Below are 18892 nucleotides of genomic sequence, written 5' to 3' on the forward strand. Positions count from 1 at the left end.
CCAACTAGTCACACCTGGATACTTGATGATGTACCTTCTTATGTGTCTGTTCCCTCATCTTTTGGTTTTATTATTTTTTTGATGTGGGACGAAACTGGGACATTCAGACCGGGACCTCTGACCTCACTCATCGGACTGGCATATCACAATGTTTATTTTCTATGGACTGGCAGTAACGTTTTGTTTTTTGTTTGTTTGTTTTTTGTTTTTCTGTGTGTGTGTTAGTGTTGCCTTGTCTATCTGTTTGCTGTGTTTAAATTTTGAAAAATGTGAAAATAAAATGCTTAAAAAAAAAAACGTGACAATGTGACAATGTCAATGACAGGGGCGCCCTCATTGTCACATCAACTTGCTGCTGAGAGTCATACAGGTTGTGTGTATCAGAAGAGGCAAGGAGGAGGCGGGCAGGGGATAGACTGATCCCAGGCCACACAACACAAACTGCTTCCAATCCAAATAAACTGTATTTCATTCCTAAAATTAACATAGACCCATATACCTTCATGTAATTAATTGGGTTAATAATTAATAATCTGTGCAGTCATCTACGTGAATTTGTTTATTTCACGTGACTCCGGTTGATTGACGGGTGAACGGACGGTGTGAATGGGAAAAGCAAAGGTAATAATGTCGAGTCATCATGGATCACCATCATGGTAAAAGACCAAAGAAGCCATCAGGTGCCCAGTTTAGAAAGAGAAAAAATGAAAAAGAGGAGAAACGGGCAAAAGATAAAGGTATGCAGATTTCTATGAGTGACGTGAGTGACGTAGGCTATAGGCTATTTATTAGCCTCTTGCTAATATGTTGCTATTAGCCACAACTGTATTTGATTTTTAGTTTTGCTGAACTAGAATTAGAATTGAGGCATCATGTCATGCAACGTATTTCACCCAAAGGCAACCTGGTCTAGTTTGTGTTTGCAACACAACAAGTGCAAATAGTTCGCCCAGGGCGTAAATCTAGGCAGGACCGCCTCTGAACTAAGCACAGACACCTTTAATACTACCATTGAAATTCAATATCTTATCTCACTTGGCTCTCATTATCCTTTTCTAAAAACATTTTTCAAATAACAAAGCACCATCTCCAGCACTGCATGCGCAAGGCCTTTCATAGTGAAAAATAGAAAGTGAAAATACAATATACACCGATCATCAAGAACATTATGACCAACTGCCTAACATAGACTGGGGAAGGAGCCTGAGCTGGTGCGCGAGGCTGAGCGGTTCCGGCTAGATATAGTCGGACTCACCTCGACGCATGGCTTGGGCTCCGGAACCAGCCTCCTCGAGAGGGGTTGGACTCTCTTCCACTCTGGAGTTGCCCGCGGTGAGAGGCGTAGAGCAGGTGTGGGCATACTTATTGCCCCCCGGCTGTGCGCCTGTACATTGGGGTTCACCCCGGTAGACGAGAGGGTAGCCTCCCTCCGCCTTAGGGTGGGGGGACGGGTCCTGACTGTTGTTTGTGCTTATGCACCGAACGGCAGTTCAGAGTACCCACCCTTTTTGGAGTCCCTGGAGGAGGCACTGGAGAGTGCTCCTCCGGGAGACTCCCTCGTCCTGCTGGGAGACTTCAATGCTCACGTGGGCAATGACAGTGAGACCTGGAGGGGCGTGATTGGGAGGAACGGCCCCCCCGATCTGAATAAGAGTGGTGTTTTGTTGTTGGACTTCTGTGCTCGTCACGGACTGTCCATAACGAACACCATGTTCAGGCATAAGGGTGTCCATATGTGCACTTGGCACCAGGACACCCTAGGCCGCAGCTCGATGATCGACTTTGTGGTTGTATCGTCGGACTTGCGGCCGTATGTCCTGGACACTCGGGTGAAGAGAGGGGCGGAGCTGTCAACTGATCACCACCTGGTGGTGAGTTGGCTCCGCTGGTGGGGGAGGAAGCCGGTCAGACCTGGCAGGCCCAAACGTATTGTGAGGGTCTGTTGGGAACGGCTGGCGGAATCCCCTGTAAGGAGGAGTTTCAACTCCCACCTCCGGCAGAGCTTCAACCATGTCCCGGGGGAGGTGGGGGACATTGAGCCCGAATGGGCCATGTTCCGTGCCTCCATTGTTGAGGCGGCCGACCGGAGCTGTGGCCGTAAGGTGGTCGGTGCCTGTCGTGGCGGCAATCCCCGAACCCGCTGGTGGACACCAGTGGTGAGGGAAGCCGTCAAGCTGAAGAAGGAGTCCTATCGGGCCTTTTTGGCCAGTGGGACTCTGGAAGCAGCTGATGGGTACCGACAGGCCAAGCGGAACGCGGCCTCGGCGGTTGCTGAGGCAAAAACTCGGGCTTGGGAGGAGTTCGGGGAGACCATGGAGAACGACTTCCGGACGGCCTCGAGGAGATTCTGGTCCGCCATCCGGCGGCTCAGGGGGGGGAAGCGGTGCACCGTCAACACCGTGTATGGTGAGGGCAGGGCTCTGCTGACTTCTACTAGGGACGTCGTGAGTCGGTGGGGGGAGTACTTCGAGGGCCTCCTCAATCCTACCGACACGCCTTCCGATGAGGAGGCAGAGTTGGGGAGCTCGGACGTGGGACCTCCCATCTCTGGGGCTGAGGTCGCCGAGGTGGTCAAAAAACTCCTCGGTGGCAAGGCCCCGGGGGTGGATGAGGTCCGTCCTGAGTTCCTCAAGGCTCTGGATGTTGTGGGGCTGTCTTGGTTGACACGCCTCTGCAGCATCGCGTGGACATCGGGGGCAGTGCCTCTGGACTGGCAGATCGGGGTGGTGGTCCCCCTCTTTAAAAAGGGGGACCGGAGGGTGTGTTCCAACTATAGGGGGATCACACTCCTCAGCCTCCCTGGTAAGGTCTTTTCGGGGGTACTGGAGAGGAGGATCCGACGGATAGTCGAATCTCGGATTCAGGAGGTGCAGTGTGGTTTTCGTCCTGGCCGTGGAACAGTGGACCAGCTCTATACCCTCCGCAGGATCCTGGAGGGTGCATGGGAGTTCGCCCAACCGGTCTACATATGTTTTGTGGACTTGGAGAAGGCGTTCGACCGTGTCCCTCGGGGACTCTTGTGGGGGGTGCTCCGGGAGTATGGAGTGCCGGACTCCTTGATACAGGCTGTTCGGTCCCTGTATGACCGGTGTCAGAGTTTGGTCCGCATTGCCGGCAGTAAGTCGGACATGTTTCCTGTGAGGGTTGGACTCCGTCAGGGCTGCCCTTTGTCACCGATTCTGTTCATAATTTTTATGGACAGAATTTCTAGGCGCAGCCAGGGCGTTGAGGGGGTCCGGTTTGGCGACCTCAGAATCGGGTCTCTGCTTTTTGCGGACGATTTGGTTCTGCTGGCGTCCTCAGGCCGTGACCTTCAGCTCTCACTGGAGCGGTTTGCAGCCGAGTGCGAAGCGGCTGGGATGAGAATCAGCACCTCCAAATCTGAGACCATGGTCCTCGGCCGGAAAAGGGTGGAATGCTCTCTCCGGGTCAGGAATGAGATCCTTCCCCAAGTGGAGGAGTTCAAGTATCTCGGGGTCTTGTTCACGAGTGAGGGACGAATGGAGCAGGAGATTGACAGACGGATCGGTGCGGCGTCTGCAGTGATGCGGGCTCTGCACCGGCCCGTCGTGGTGAAGAAGGAGCTGAGCCAGAAGGCGAAGCTCTCGATTTACCGGTCAATCTATGTTCCTATCCTCACCTATGGTCACGAGCTGTGGGTAGTGACCGAAAGAACGAGATCGCGAATACAAGCGGCCGAAATGAGTTTCCTCCGCAGGGTGTCTGGGCTCTCCCTTAGAGATAGGGTGAGAAGCTCGGTCATCCGGGAGGGGCTCGGAGTAGAACCGCTGCTCCTCCGCATCGAGAGGAGTCAGATGAGGTGGCTCGGGCATCTAGTGAGAATGCCTCCTGGACGCCTCCCCGGTGAGGTGTTCCGGGCCCGTCCCACTGGGAGGAGGCCCCGGGGAAGACCCAGGACACGTTGGAGAGACTATGTTTCTCGGCTGGCCTGGGAACGCCTCGGGGTCCCCCCGGAAGAGCTGGAGGAAGTGGCCGGGGACAGGGACGTCTGGGTCTCTCTGCTCAAGCTGCTGCCCCCGCGACCCGATCCCCGGACCAGCGGAAGATGATGGATGGATGGATGGATGCCTAACATAGACTGTACTCTCCTCATCCTGCTAAAAGAGTTCTGACCAGTCAAGGCATGGTAAAAGACCATCTGAAGGTGTCCTGGAAGATCTTGTATCAGGACCTTGACAAAGGATGCTTTAGGCCCTGTGGGTTGTGGGGAGGATCTTCATGTGTTGGGCTTGCTTCCTACTAGTGCTATCAGACCTCATCAGATTGATATCTGGAGAGTTTAGAGGTCAGGGAAACACCTCAGGCTCTTTGACATGCTTTTTAACCCTTCCTAAGCTGTTTTTGTAAGGCTCAGTGCTGTCCTTCTGCAGAAGGCTACTCATTAGGGGAATGGTGTTGCCATACTGTAAAGGCTATAGCATGGTTGCCGCGTCTACTAGCGCGAGCGGTGTTGATGACGTCACGATTTCGTGCCCGCTATGTATAGTGGCGCAAGTCGTTGCGCCAGTAGTTGCAATTTTCTCCGTCACAGAGGTGGCGCTGCTACGTGACGGTTACCTCTACTCTACAACCACGAAAGTGGAGAAGAAAACAATGCCGCTGTCAAGAGCAGGAATACTGTAATTAATGATACTGCTGCAGTTTTCGGATCATTTTAAGTTTTTAATTCAGTTGATAGAGGTGAAGGTTTGAAGCCCCCGGCATCAACAGAGTCTCTGCCCTCTTCTTTGCCTTCACGTATCTGTCCCGTAGCTTCTTCCACACATTCTTACAGAACTCTCCCTCTTTCACCAAAGTTTTGCCCATCTCTGTGCACGAGTTTCGGGAGTTTACGTGCTCCCTGTGCTGTTTCACTGCAGTTTCGTACAGCTGCCTGTACAAACGCACCTCCTGACTGAGCCGGTCTCACATCGGTCCATCCGGTTTTTCGTTGGTGGCGCCGCCAAGTTACAAAAATCGACTGGTGCACGACAACGCGCTGTGCCGTCTGTTCAAGGGAAGCGCCATGCCTGAAATGTCATTTTGACGTCACGGTGCGACACCGCCGTGACAGACGCGGCAACCATGCTAGCGCCTTAAGGCTGTGCAGGGTGATTGATCTGCAGAAACGTTTAGGCAGTTGTCAAAGCGAAATCCATGAAAGTCCCAGGATGCAGATTTTCCCAGCAGATTATTGCATTGGCTTGAGATGAGAAGTGTTGCTCACTTTACCTGTCAGGGATCATAATGTTATGGCTGATTGGTGAACATGTCTTTGTTTTTTTAATATCTCAGATATAATCCATGCATAAAGGATGCATTTTTGACTTTTCCCAAACTTTTGGTCTATCACTTTCTCAGTACATCTCAAACAATGAGACATCACTTTATCTTACATCTGTGAATAGCTTTTTAATACACCTTGTTCTTATATTATGTACAGTTGGTAACATTTTGGCACCATGTGTTTTTCACAATTTCATTTAGAAATTAGAACCAGTTTTTCTTTTTCTCCTATATAAATCATGAAAACAGGACTGCTTTTCCACCATCCAAACTTGCCCTTCCCTCAAATTTACATCTAAATTGAGTAAAGCACTCCAAACATCACAGTTGCATTTACACCTCCATAGCACAAATATAGACACACATTCACACTGGACCCCTGTCATAGAACATTTTTTTGCTTCTCTTTTCTTTTAATCAACATTTAGACTGTCATATATATTTATATAAACTGAAAACAGGATCTCCAAAAAAAGATCAGACAGCGTTTTGCTTCACCACTTACGAATGCACTTGCTTTATTCAAACGTGTAGCACCACTACCTATCCCATGCCCCCAGTGGCAGTATTACTATATAACTATTTTTAGCATATAAGTTTTTCATAATTGGGGATGCATAGATTTATATAGATAACTCAATTAACGATGGAACCTTGTTCAATATTAAAGTTTCAGTCTGACTTTGATATTTTGAATATGGTATCAAATGTCTTTTTTACAAGTGTACTTAAAAAAAAAAGATTACATTCTATTAGGAAAACTTCTGAAGGTTTGGTCCTGATCATTTCTTAGTTATTCCCCATTAGTGAAAATGTAATTAATATCATTTCCCCCTTCCATCTTCCTAAAATTAAAACCTTCACTCCAGCAGAAGTAAAATCTCAGTTGCAAAAAGGTTGGAAACTTCTTACCTTTGACACCAGTGGTGTTGAGACATTGTGGATGACATCAGGTTTGACCCCATTGGCTTTAGGTCTCTTGTAAAGGGCCAGCCTACTTCTTCTGCGACCTTTGTCCCCATTGGCCAGAGACCCATTGTGCCTGCATAAGAAAGCATAAGAACAAAATGATACATGATAAATAGAATGCAAATGTATTAATGTGGATGTAGCATTACACATAACACTGAACATTTGTGGAATAAAAATGCTTAAAGTTAAACTCCTGGAAGGTAAAACAAAAGGTTTTACTTTACAGTAAATTACAGTAAACTGTAAATATTAAAGAGGATCTTCCATCATTTGTTAATCAAGTCTGAAATGATATTCAAATGGGTAATCAAACATAACAACATTATTTTTCTACAAACTAAAATATATGATGGTTAATTATTTTGAGAAATTTTGAGAACCTAGGGGTGCAACATATGCTAATTTTCTACTTTTTCTTTGTGAATAGCCATTTTTTTGTTAATTTTGATTCTGTTGACAATCTGCTGATGATAGAGAAAAGAGAAACATTGAATTTAAACCATTGTAATTTCAAACTTCAACTCAACAAGACAGAATCATATTCACATAGAAGAATATCATGAATAATTACAGATTTCACACAGTTTATACGACAAATGATAAACTATAAAGGTTCCATCAGATGTGACATGGTCTCAATCGAGGAAGGCAGGTTCAAAATTTGTACACTAAATACAATTAATATCATATTTAAGCCAAGGTTATCACACTCAGTAGCCTCTAATTCATTGCCTCCCCCTAAACTGCATTTACAATAAACAATGCATAATTCTGTAACTTTTTGCAAACCAAATGGTTATTGCAGCTCCTCTGCTGTAATCTCACAGTGATTGCAACACCAATCAACTATTACCCTAACATGCAAGTTTTGGGACTTTTGGAGTACCCAGTGAGACCCCACACATGCACGGAGAAAACATGCAAACTCAACATAAAAAAAACCCAGCTAAGATTCCAACCAGGAACCGTCTTGCTGTGAAGCAACAGTGCTAACCTGTTAGCAGTGCTGAGTCAAATGCGGAGGAGTAATTTCATGTTAACATGTATACATGACCATTAAGTAATCTTAATCTTAATCTTAACCACGCCATTGTGCAGGAGAAACAAGACATTTTCATTATCGCTCTGAGCATGGGCTACTAAATCAATTAGAGAATTTGTTGAAAATTCTGCACTATAAAAATGTCATTTTGTATAATGTAGAGTATTTAATTCAAGAATATGTCAAAAGTTAACTTGTTTGATATTTGTTTAACCCTGAGATACTTCACACTATCATACTGCTTGCACAGTTTATGAAATTGTTCAATTACTTGGATTGGCTTAAAGCATTTATTTATCTGAATAAGTATAAATAGAAAAATCAAGAGAGGAAACATCTTATGACACACAAACTTACAGTAAAATAGGACCATACTCGGCAGTTTAGAAAATAAATGAGCACATAAATTCTTTGAAGACAGTATAAATTAGAAATAGCACTACAGTATCTCACCCCAAGACAATGAGCTCGCCATATTTGATGGGCTCCTTGTCCTCAGGAAAGACTCCTTCCTGGGTTTGTGAGCTTGAGCCCAGGGGAGGCAAGGGCTGGCTCTTGTTGCAGGATGCACGCAGCTCCAGAGATGGGGGGGGACACAGTGCCTCTGAGCTACCCTCCAAAACCATGCCCACTGGCCACAACTGGGGCTCACTGCTTGGGAGAGGAAAACAGGGGATAACAAAAAGAAAGTAGTAAAAATCCAGCATTACTGATGAAGACAACTTCCAAAATGCCTGTGATGGCTGGCTGTTTGGCATCAAAATTAGGTTTATGACATTGATAATACATTTTATTTATAGGTGCCTTTCAAAGTTCTCAAGGTCATCTAACATGATGAGTAATATTGTTAACTAGAACATTTCTGAAGAAATTTTGATGGGTGCCAATGGAGCTACTGCCCGCCGAGAGACCTGATGCTATGGGTGGGCAAGGTACCTCTCAGGTAGACATAGGGGGATAGAGAGACAGGTTGTGATGTTGAGTGTGGGTGTATTAGGTTTCTTCATAGGGAAAAGATGAGGTCCAGTGGAATGACAGGCTGCTATGGTAATGCAGTTTATTTTAGTCAGACAGAGGCAGACAGACCCAGAACAAAAATTTCCCCTTGAAGTAAACCTGTGAAATATTTTATTTGTGACAGTGTGACATGTACAACATAGCTGGGAAAACTCCTGGTTTGTTCATGTAGATATTTCCTTCATGTGTCTGCATGTAGGCTTCATGCGCGAGTGTGTTTACCATTATTACATAGCCATTGTGATCATCCCAACAATACAGCAGCTGTTTGGCTCAATGGCATAAATAAGCAGTGTGAGAGAAGCAGAGGTTACATTATACTTTACTATACTATCAGAGGTTAAATCCTCAGAAAAAGGCTGCAATGTCATTGTTATATTGTATTGGGAGCAGACATAACACAGTGGCTTCCATTTAACCTATTGTAACATGTCAGCTATCTTGGCGGTGCCCCTATAAGATGAAAACTGCAGTGAAGAAGGATAATCATCTGTTTCATTAGTTGCTGTGGAGAAAGCTGCTTGTTTAAGAAGAGTGGGCAGGGAGGGAGCATTGCTCCATCAGATAGAAAAAACTTTGCGTCAAACAGTCACTGTTCAAAAACTATGTCATATCTGAAAAATTCTTGAACTGTGAGTGCCAGAAGGGACAGCAGAAGCAACTGGTTTTATGCTGCTCCATTGTAAGGTATATTTTTAATGGCAGTTTAGAAACAGCCTTCGCTTAGATTTTAGAAGATGAGGAGATCTGCGTATAATGGCTGTTAATGGGAGCCCGAGTGGTCGCTCTCTGTGCTCAGAGGTGATTTGAGAGAAAACCGTGAGACGCAGCACAATGGCGGTCACATTAGGTGAAAGAAGACAAAAATACCTACGTTTTGAAGTATAACTTGTCTAGGTGCAGCAGACATTGTGGACGTGAGAGAAGTTTGTTTGAGTTATTTTCGGATTAATCTAGAGGCTGTTAAAACAGAGTGGGAGACCTCAGGACAGCAGAGTGAGAGTAGTCCTGTCAGAGCATACATTTTTCTAAAACTTAAACTGCCATTGTGTTAAAACTATAAAAGATATCAACAAACCCTTTAATTCAGTAAGAATTGAGTCTTTCCCGTTTAAATGTTGTATCATAACTCTATGATGAAGTATGGTTGAGTTATGAGGGCTACAAATTGGGCTATTTTTGTCCCATTATATATGAATTTCAATGCATTTCCTTTGGACTTTAATTCCAGGATTTACCCAATTTTCCAGAAAACCGTTTGAGTAATGAGAAAGAAAAAGTACAAGCACCCTATTCCCGATTGAGGGACATGCAGGGATATGATTTTTATTTCAGTCGGACCAACCGTACGGGACTAGTTGACGGAAACAGAAGAAAACTAGACTAGAAACAAAGTTGTTCCTGTGAAACAGCAGTGAGAATGCTGATTATGTGGACTGGGATAGCTGACCATGTCAACTAAATACATAAAATTGAACTAAAAAAAGTTCAATTTTAGGAGAAAACCCGTTGCTGAAGTCTTGGTTGAAGGAATTTGAAGGTAAAAAGAAATTAGTGAAACAATTTGAAGCCGATGGAAAAACGGCATTATTGTTTAAATGGCTGAAAAAATGGCAGACGTGTCAGCAAAGAAAAGCTGAAGGGTTAAAAACAACAAAAGGATTTCAAGCGGAATGAAAATAAGTTGAAGGTCTGAACATTTTACTGAGTCATTCTAAAATACTTAAATGGAATGCATATGATAGCTTAATTGGAACCTTAAATATGAATTGTAAAAGTGCAAAACTGAAAGCTTAAGATAATTTCAACACAGAGATGAACAGTTCTCATGAAAAAGGTCAAAGGTTAAATGGCGGAAATTGCATCTTCTTGTTGAGGCCACTGACATTTGCCTGACAGAGGGCTTTAACGGAACATCAGGCTCCTTTTTTTTCTTTCTTGAAACACAGATAAACTGATACCCGAATCTGTAAACCCTGCTAACGCTTTATGATGATTGCATTGCCACCTGTTATATTACTTGCCATGAATAATTATCCCTTTATGACACTGGCAAACTATAACAGCCCAGAGATGAGGAGTATCTGAAACAAGATAGCCTCTTTATAGGCTTTCGTTGTTAACAACCAGCAGTAGCTAACCATAACTTCCAGACCATGGCCCTGGGAAAAAACAAAAAAATGTAAGAGAAATATAGATAAATTAATTAATTTTATTTCTTAACTTATGTGTGTGTGGACACAGTCAACACTTATGTAAAACCAGTCGCAAATACAAAAAAAGTGTCAAAGTCACTTATAAAACAGTATTCTAAGAACAGATAAAACTCAAACAAAAACGGTCCTGTTACGTTGGCAAGGGTCCAGTTAATGTACTGCGGCGGTAAATTTTAAAAATTTCCACCAGTTGCATATTTTTCTGCACATTCTTGATCATAACTTCAGTTAGCATGCATATATTAGCCACACCGTGATATCGAAACAGCTCTGGTCTTTAAACTTTTGATTGACATCTGAATTTCTCCAATAGATGACTGTTTACCCTGTCTGCTGTGGCACAATAGTCAATTACTCATTGGTGCGTCAAAAGTATCTGCACCAATTCTTATGTGTGCGGCTCGAACCAGTTGTGGCAGATTTAGCTTTGGAGTAGCACATTGAATAGCTAATGAAATTCTGAAAACAACGGTATGCAGGTTGAGGGGTGGTCTCTTCTTCCATATATGGCAAATGTAACGCGTAGAAAGCGTCACAGAGAAACAGTCTACCTTCTTTTTTTCTGCCTTTTGAAATGTAATAATTTGTGTGCTGGACATATTTTGATATGATTTTTCTTTTTTGTTTTTCCAACTGCCCTTTTAGGTACATGGGGGGGAGTTGACCTATCAGATGGCCTGATAAGATATGTCAAAGTCTTGCACAAAACACAGAAGTAGACTTTCTTCTACCACTTCATGGACATTGCTTTTGTGAATGCAACTTGCACAAAGAACATGGTAGAAGCAGAGGTGATGTTCCTTTGCACCAGAAGGCATTCAGGGAGACCTTAGCCTTGGAGTTGGCAGAGATTCATTTTTTTTTATTTATATAGCGCCAAATACAACAAATGTCATCTCAAGGCACTTAGATAATAAAGTCCAATTCAAGCCAATTGGAATTCAATTAATTGTAATCATAATTATTCATAAAATAATCCAATTCGTTCATATAGAGCCAATTCAAAAACAATTTCCTAGCTAAGGAAACCAACAGATTGCACTGAAACTTGACTGCACTGAAGATGGGGTCTACCACCTCAGTTGAGCCTGGGCAATTTCTTGCCAGTCATCACAAACCTGTGCACATATCGGGACACAGCACAGCTGGGTGCTTGAAGTGCAGACATTGCCAGACCAAGACTCTTGTGAAGTGTGCCACATGTGATGTGCCTCTATGCTTTGTAATAGGCAGAGACTGCTACAATGATTGCCATGTTGCCAACAACAAATAATGTCAATACAAATTGTGAATACTGTTCAGTGATGTTTGCTATGTCATTATTCATGAATATAAACTAATTGCATTTAGAACAAACTATTTGTTTGGACTTTTATTGTATGCACAAAGCTCTGGTTATAGACAAAATGTGTTTGTGCTTCTGTTACTCTTTGGCAGTAATAATGACAGAGGATCTGGGTGTGGGATAAGACAGTCCCAAGTGTAACCTTTCATTAGAGCCCAAGATCATGACTGTATGTTGAAGTGTTCAGGAATGGCAGCCTTTTTTCCCAAGGCTCTCCAAATGGCACAGTTTTGGCACAGCTTTGGCACACCTGGTCCTATCCTTAGAAAAACCTGTACAAAATACTCATCTTTTGTTGTATTACATCCAAATTTGAAGTGGGACAAGGTAGGACTTCAGGCTGTAGTCCCATTGTGTTTCTCAGTCCGCAGCCCTATGCTAAAGTCACTTTTAAGACATATATTTGGGAAGAAAAATTTGGCAGACATAAAAATCTATCTCTTTCACTGTATTCAAGCTCATATTACTCTGTGACAGTAGCATTTACCAAGATTCTGACTGTTGTGGGTTAACATTCAGAGTGTTCTCTTTCAAAAGAGACCTCAACCAGCTCTCTACTCCAAGTGGTTCAAGAACAACTTTCAATTTACTTTGGGTAAAATGAAAGTTGAACCAGTTCATTCAATCAACTGAACTGGTTAAGACCTTCAGTGCAGACAGTTCAGTTGATTGAATGAAACAAGTTAGCTGTGCTGTTGCAGGGTTGGAACAAAAACCTGCAGCCACACCGGCCCTTTAAAGGATTAGTTTGACACCCCTGGGGCAATCATGTACAAAGACTGGCGTGAATTTCTTACCGAAACATGGCGTACGCTCAAACCCAAATGCCCTCCAACGTACAGAAACATCCAGAGATATGAATCTGTGCGCACGCATCAATCCAAGCACATTTCGTTTGTACATCCCAATCAACGTGGAATTGAGCGCACATATCTGAGCATGTCCGACTTCTCCCTGTTCACGCCCCTACTTAAATATGCAAATCATATTTAAATGAGCCCTGCACCTGCGATTCCCCTCTCAGTACGATCAGAAAAAAAAAAGAATAATTAATAAGTCAGGAAAAAAGAAGAACTTCACAGAAAAGCGAGATGTAGGTGCTACTTTCTGAAGTGGAGGACCGCAAAAATGTGTTCTTTGGCATGCTGTCCTCCGGCATAAGCAGCCAACGCAAGAGGAGTGGGAGGGAGAGCCTGTGCGAGGCTGTCAATGCTGTGAGGTCAGAGAAGCGCACACAAGCAGAGGTGAAGAAGAAGTGGTCCGACATCAAGGTGGATGCGAATCGGAGACTGGCTGCCCACCGCCGAAGTGTGGCCAAAACAGGCCGGTGGGGGGGGTGACCGACTCTGTTTGAACAGAGAATCGGCGCAACTATGGGTGACACTGCTCTCTCTGGGGTGGTTTGAGCACATGTGGGTGACTCTGATTATCCCCAAGGTAAATACCGATGTTTTTGTGTAACTCACAACAAATGTGTTCATACAGTAACGTGCAGAAGTGCGCCGGGGAAAAGGTGAGGCTGATTAAGACATTTCACACTTTACGCATATTAACATTTGCCCACAGAGACGATCAGGGGCTTGTTAGAAAGATCTTAAGCCGAAGTTTAACCAGCAAAAAACGGCAAGTAACTCACTTCAACCACCGACTATGATGCTGATGGGAATAGAAATTGGGGGCGCACAAACTCAATGCGCGTCACGGAGAATAATATTAGGACAATTACACGAATAAAGTTATTCACCGAGAAGCCAACCATCACGCACAGCGCCACCTTTTAGTCTGTTCCCAACAATGCTGTTACTCAGAATGTATGAATCGTGCGTTGAACCACGGCACCTTGCCACAATGTTGGTTAATTGCATTTACGCATCACATATGATCTGTACATGATCGAATGAAAATGTTTCCTGTTAACATACAAATTCATCATGTGATTGCGCTTTTATAGCAATGTGTGTGCAGTCGATAGCTCCGATTACAAAACCGGCTCTCGCTTCAAATTGAGCTTTAATGTTTGCCTGTTCAACTGCATCGTGGGAATTTGATAGTGGCTGAGATGCGGATCATTCTGTCCCACACGCTGGCATTGCTCGGCTTAGGGTAGACTGGGACAGTCCCAATCGATTGGCCAGCTCCCTCTGGAATGCTCTGATTGCTAGGAATCCCAATATGCACATCACTTGTGAGCACAGGCGGCGCATGGCTCTTTGCTGTGTTGCGCTCCAACGCCGGCCGCAGCTCTGCGCACAGTTCTAGGAGGATTTCCCTCAAAACGGCTGATGAGCCAGTCGCCAGCAAATCCTCTGTCTCGTGAACACACGCTCTCTTCTTATTGCACCATTTGCAAAGTCTTCTAATACTGCTAAAGCAGTCATTGTTTTTAATGGTATGCATTGCACCACTTTGCGCTGCTTTTATATCCACTTGTGTAATTGCAGACACATAGGTGTGTAAATTGTTTATCAGTATTAATTGTTCATGTATCTCAAATGTGCACATCACTGTCTGAGGACTAATTGTTTTCACATTTATTTATTATAACAGTTTCCCAACATCACCTTAGGTGTCGCCAAAGAATCAACAGCTGTAGAAAAGTGCGTACGCCAGCCTTGATGTTGCCGTGAGGCACCGCACATTTCCACGGTCTTTTCGCTCTTGATACATCTGATCGTTGACGTGAAAAAGTGCGTACGCCACTATTTTGTGCGTACGCACCCTTTGTACATGAGGCCCCTGGTCTACAACATGGCTAAACGGACTTCAAAAACAAAATACAGTATGGAGGAAGCCTTGGAGGTTTGTTTACGACGGCACAGTGATGTTTCTGACAATTTTCTTGTCAGAGGAGGACAGTGATTTTTCTCTAATTGACTCCGGAGAAGAAGCATTGTCTGAAGAGGGAGACATTGTTCTTGACAAGGAAGTATGATTTATATTTTGTTATTTTACTTAATATTAATAGACAGATAGATAGATAGATAGATAGATAGATAGATAGATAGATAGATAGATAGATAGATAGATAGATAGATAGATAGATAGATAAATAGATAGATAGATAGATAGATAGATAGATAGATAGATAGATAGATAGATAGATAGATAGATAGATAAATAGATAGATAGATCGATAGATAGATAGATAGATACTTTTTTCAGATATTTAGCATTCTCATCACTAAAGCAAACATCCGAAAGGAGCAAAAAGTAGTGTTAATTATTATATACACAGTTCAGACTTTCTTGTATTATAAAATAAATTAGTTTGTTTTTCCTTGTTTTACATAATAGGACGTCAGAAGATAATTCAGACGAGGACTGGGTCCCACGTGCTACTTCCTCTAAAAGCCTGAGTGGAACAAAACAAAACTTTAGAGGAGCCCTATCCCCATAAAGACACCAACAGATCACACTGAAACTTCTCTTCAATTAAATCCTCCGTTTGACTTAAATGTTTCTTTAAAGAGAATTTAAAGGAGCCATGGCATAAAATTTTCACTTTTTAAGGTTGTTTAACATTAATACAAGTTCCCCTAGCCTGCTTGCCCCAGTGGCTAAAAATGACGATAGACCTAAACCATGCAATGGAAATTATTCTCTGCCTTTGGTAATGTCACCATGCAGATGGCCTGATCGGGAAAGCTGCCGCTTATGACGTGGTGCCTCATATGACGTCGAGGTTGTTTCCCCCCAGAGCCCATATATGGCTATGCCAAAACTGCCTTTCACAGGCACCCACAGCTTTTTGGCCAGCTCATTGCTCCGTACATGGAAGTAAAAAATCTGTTTAGAGCACCTGCATCAGAACCTCTGAAGAGCCAGTGGACAGATTTTGTTTTTTTCTGGGAAAGTGACGACAGAACCGAAGAGATTTGTGTATGTGAGCGCCAAATATTTCAACGACGAATGTTTCCAGAACTTGGGCCAATACCGAGCCCAATAAGGGAGAGCCCAGACACCCTGCGGAGGAAACTCTTTTCGGCCGTTTGTATTCGCGATCTCATTCTTTCGGTCACTACCCACAGCTCGTGACCACAGGTGAGGGTAGGAACATAGATTGACCGGTAAATCGAGAGCTTCGCCTTCTGGCTCAGCTCCTTTTTCACCACGACGGGCCGGTGCACAGCCCGCATCACTGCAGACGCCGCACTGATCCGCCTGTCAATCTCCTGCTCCATTCGTCCCTCTTGGGGAAGGATCTCATTCCCGAGAGTAAGTAATTTAACGCTCTATAATTGTGTTGCTTTCCTGTATGTACAGTATAGTTACATAGCTTGCAGTGTTGTGCGTGAACGAGTTCAAAAGAACGCGTTCATTGAACATGCTCATTTGTCCGTGAACGTTGAACTGAATGCAACACATTTTTTAATAAAGAACTTGAACGTGAATTAGTTGACATTATGTGTCATGAACGGCATACATCACTGTAAATGAATGTTGGAATTTGTTTTCAATTGAAAACCGAGTGACATCTGTTTTCTCTTTTGAAACTCAACGAGAGAAATTCCTCCCTCCTGTATTCTCGCTGGTGCCGCTTCAATCATGTATCACCAGACAGAAATGGTTTTGACATTGTGTGCGCAATGCATTGCGGGCAACGTAGTGTCCGGCTGAGAATAGTTGAATAACATACTGGCTTCCGCACTACGTTACCCGTGATGAATTGCAGCAGAGCGGGGTAGGCATAGCAACGCCGCGTAGTAGGCAACGACGAGAGCGCGGAGGGCTGGAGGAGCGAGCGAGAGAGAGAGAGAGAGATAGAGAGAGAGAGAGTGACAGACCAATGACGAGAGTGAGAGAAAGCGCTGCAATTTAAAAAAAAATGGCTAGTGGAAGTGATGGCACGGAGACAGACACCGATTCTCCTTATGAACATTTAAAACAATTTTACACTCTTGCAAACCAAGACCCCGACGGCAAAAATCTTACCTTTCTGTGTAAGATATGTGCACCTGCGCAGCAAAAACAAGTTAGGATATCAACAACGTCCTTCTCGAATTTGAAACGGCACATTGAGTTAAAACATCCATCCAGTGTGAATGCAACTGGTCTACCTTGTCTGTACTGCTGCAAGTTTCATCACCTGGTAAGAAACCCACAATTGCAGTGTCATGAGCAAATGTCTACAATGAGCAGTTTCAAAGAACGTATAGTGATTTCTAGCTCGTAGTGTGAAAAAAAGTATTTATTTGAATATCTCACGAAAAAAGTAAAATGAACTGAACTTTGAACTAGTTCAGAATTAAAATTGTGAACTTTGAACGTGAACTGTTCACTTTTAGCATGTATGAACTGAACTTGAACTAGTTCAGAAAAGCTGTGAACTGGCACAACACTGATAGCTTGTTACCATAAGAAAGGGTTTGTATCGTTAGCTATGCAGCTAATAGCATCTGCGAGCTCTTATCTCTGCCAACTGGGCTGTTGGAGGTGTTTGCATGCCCATGAGATAGTTAGCTCGCTCATTTTAGACCAAAACCCCCTACTTTAAGCTTCCTGAAGAAGAATGAATCCGCAAATTCAGTGCATTTCATCAGGATAATGATTCATTCATGGTTCCAGCGCTAGCGCTACGTGCATCTTTGCAAACCAGAGCAATCAGATGAGAATGTCAAAATCCTCACTCCTGCTTTCCCCTTCACGCACGCCTTTTTTGTTGTCTTGCTGTGTCTTGTGTAGCACTTGCTTGATGTTTGACTGTGTTAGGAAAGTTGTTCACTAACTAGTTCAAAGTAAGCTCATTTCAACAGGTTTCGCTAGTCTTACGGCATAGGGCTGCCGTGCCATAGCGATTCACAAAACATTTGCACATGGTACCACGGGCGTAAGTAAGGCCACACCCCCACCCTCCGCTTAGCCTCGCCTTTCTCCTCCTAATTTGCATTTAAAGCTGCAGACCCTAAACAGCTCATTCTGAGGCTCCTAAGGAAAGCTCATTTTTGGGACTGGCTGTAATTCTGCACCAAGGCAGAATTTAGGAGAAAAAAACTCAGATACAGTATTAGGGGACCACTAAAGCCTATAAAAATATATAAAAGCCTCCATTTATTTTCAAGCCATGGAACCTTTAATAATCAAACAATTGCCCTAATGTCCTAAAGCAGTTCTCCACTTGCTTTGATCACCAAAACAATTAAACAACAGATATCAACAATCACCCTGTTTGACCATGATGACAAACCATAAAACTACAAGAATTCTTCTTAAAATCTACTCTGCAAGCCATTGACAGCTACCAAGCTGCTGAACCAGATTGGGTTCCTGAATAAGTGCTTAAGAAACATTCAAATCAGCTATGAAAGGCTTCGTACAAGAAGAAAGATGAAGTGTGGGAACAAGATGGAGCTGACATGGAGCTGATAAGCTTGAGGGGAGGTGTGCTTCATAATTTTTCTTCACTCGTAAGCCATTTAACTTGTAATACTGTTTTGTTCAATTTAATACTAGTTTTACAGCTTCTGTATCTGGTTTTTGTTGCTTGTAATCACTCCCTCTGTATACATTTTTCCTTTGTGCTGTGCCAGGTCATTGTTTTCTTTGGGGGCAGCTGTAGCTCAGGGGGAAGAGCAGTCACCCACCAATCAGAAGGTCGGTCGTTCGACTCCAGCTTTCCCAGGCCACATGTCGAAGTATCCTTGGGCAAGACACTGACACTGTTGACTACCAATGCATCCATCGCTGTGTATAGCTCTCTGGACTAAGACATGCTGTAAGGAGTGAGAAGCGTATGAAGGAATGGGTGCTTTGAGTGGTCAGCTAGACTAGAAAAGCACTATACAGTCCATTGATGTTCTGTTGGTGCTCTTTCATTTTTTTCCTGTCAGTAAGTCATTCTTAGTAAATTGTTGTACTTTCTGTTATTTTTTACTTTTTTTCCCACTTAGTTTTAGTCTCTTAGGCTCATTTTTTCTCAGTCTTATTTATTTATCTAAATTAACAGATAATTTTTTCATTCTTATTAGAACTTTAAAAACCGTCTGGCTATATTCCATCTCTATTGCCTTGGGTCCT

At 43.5% G+C, this 18892-nt stretch overlaps 1 protein-coding gene across 3 annotated transcripts in view; it reads right to left on the reverse strand.

The window, feature by feature from the left end:
• The window catches only part of peli3 (pellino E3 ubiquitin protein ligase family member 3), a 68978-nt gene that overhangs the window by 46859 nt on the left and 3227 nt on the right, over positions 1–18892 (reverse strand). For 2 of the 3 annotated variants that reach the window (XM_075450716.1, XM_075450714.1), the window contains exons 2-3: positions 7754–7951; positions 6199–6328 (exon numbers count right to left, since the gene is read on the reverse strand). In XM_075450716.1, the coding sequence (XP_075306831.1) occupies positions 6199–6328; positions 7754–7926 (303 nt within the window). In that variant the 5' untranslated portion in view covers positions 7927–7951. Of the gene's footprint in view, positions 1–6198; positions 6329–7753; positions 7955–18892 lie in introns of all 3 variants that reach the window. The other variant, XM_075450715.1, reaches the window with a different exon arrangement.

This window comes from Odontesthes bonariensis, chromosome 19 (genome assembly GCF_027942865.1).
Source record: "Odontesthes bonariensis isolate fOdoBon6 chromosome 19, fOdoBon6.hap1, whole genome shotgun sequence".
Classification (NCBI taxonomy): domain Eukaryota; kingdom Metazoa; phylum Chordata; class Actinopteri; order Atheriniformes; family Atherinopsidae; genus Odontesthes; species Odontesthes bonariensis.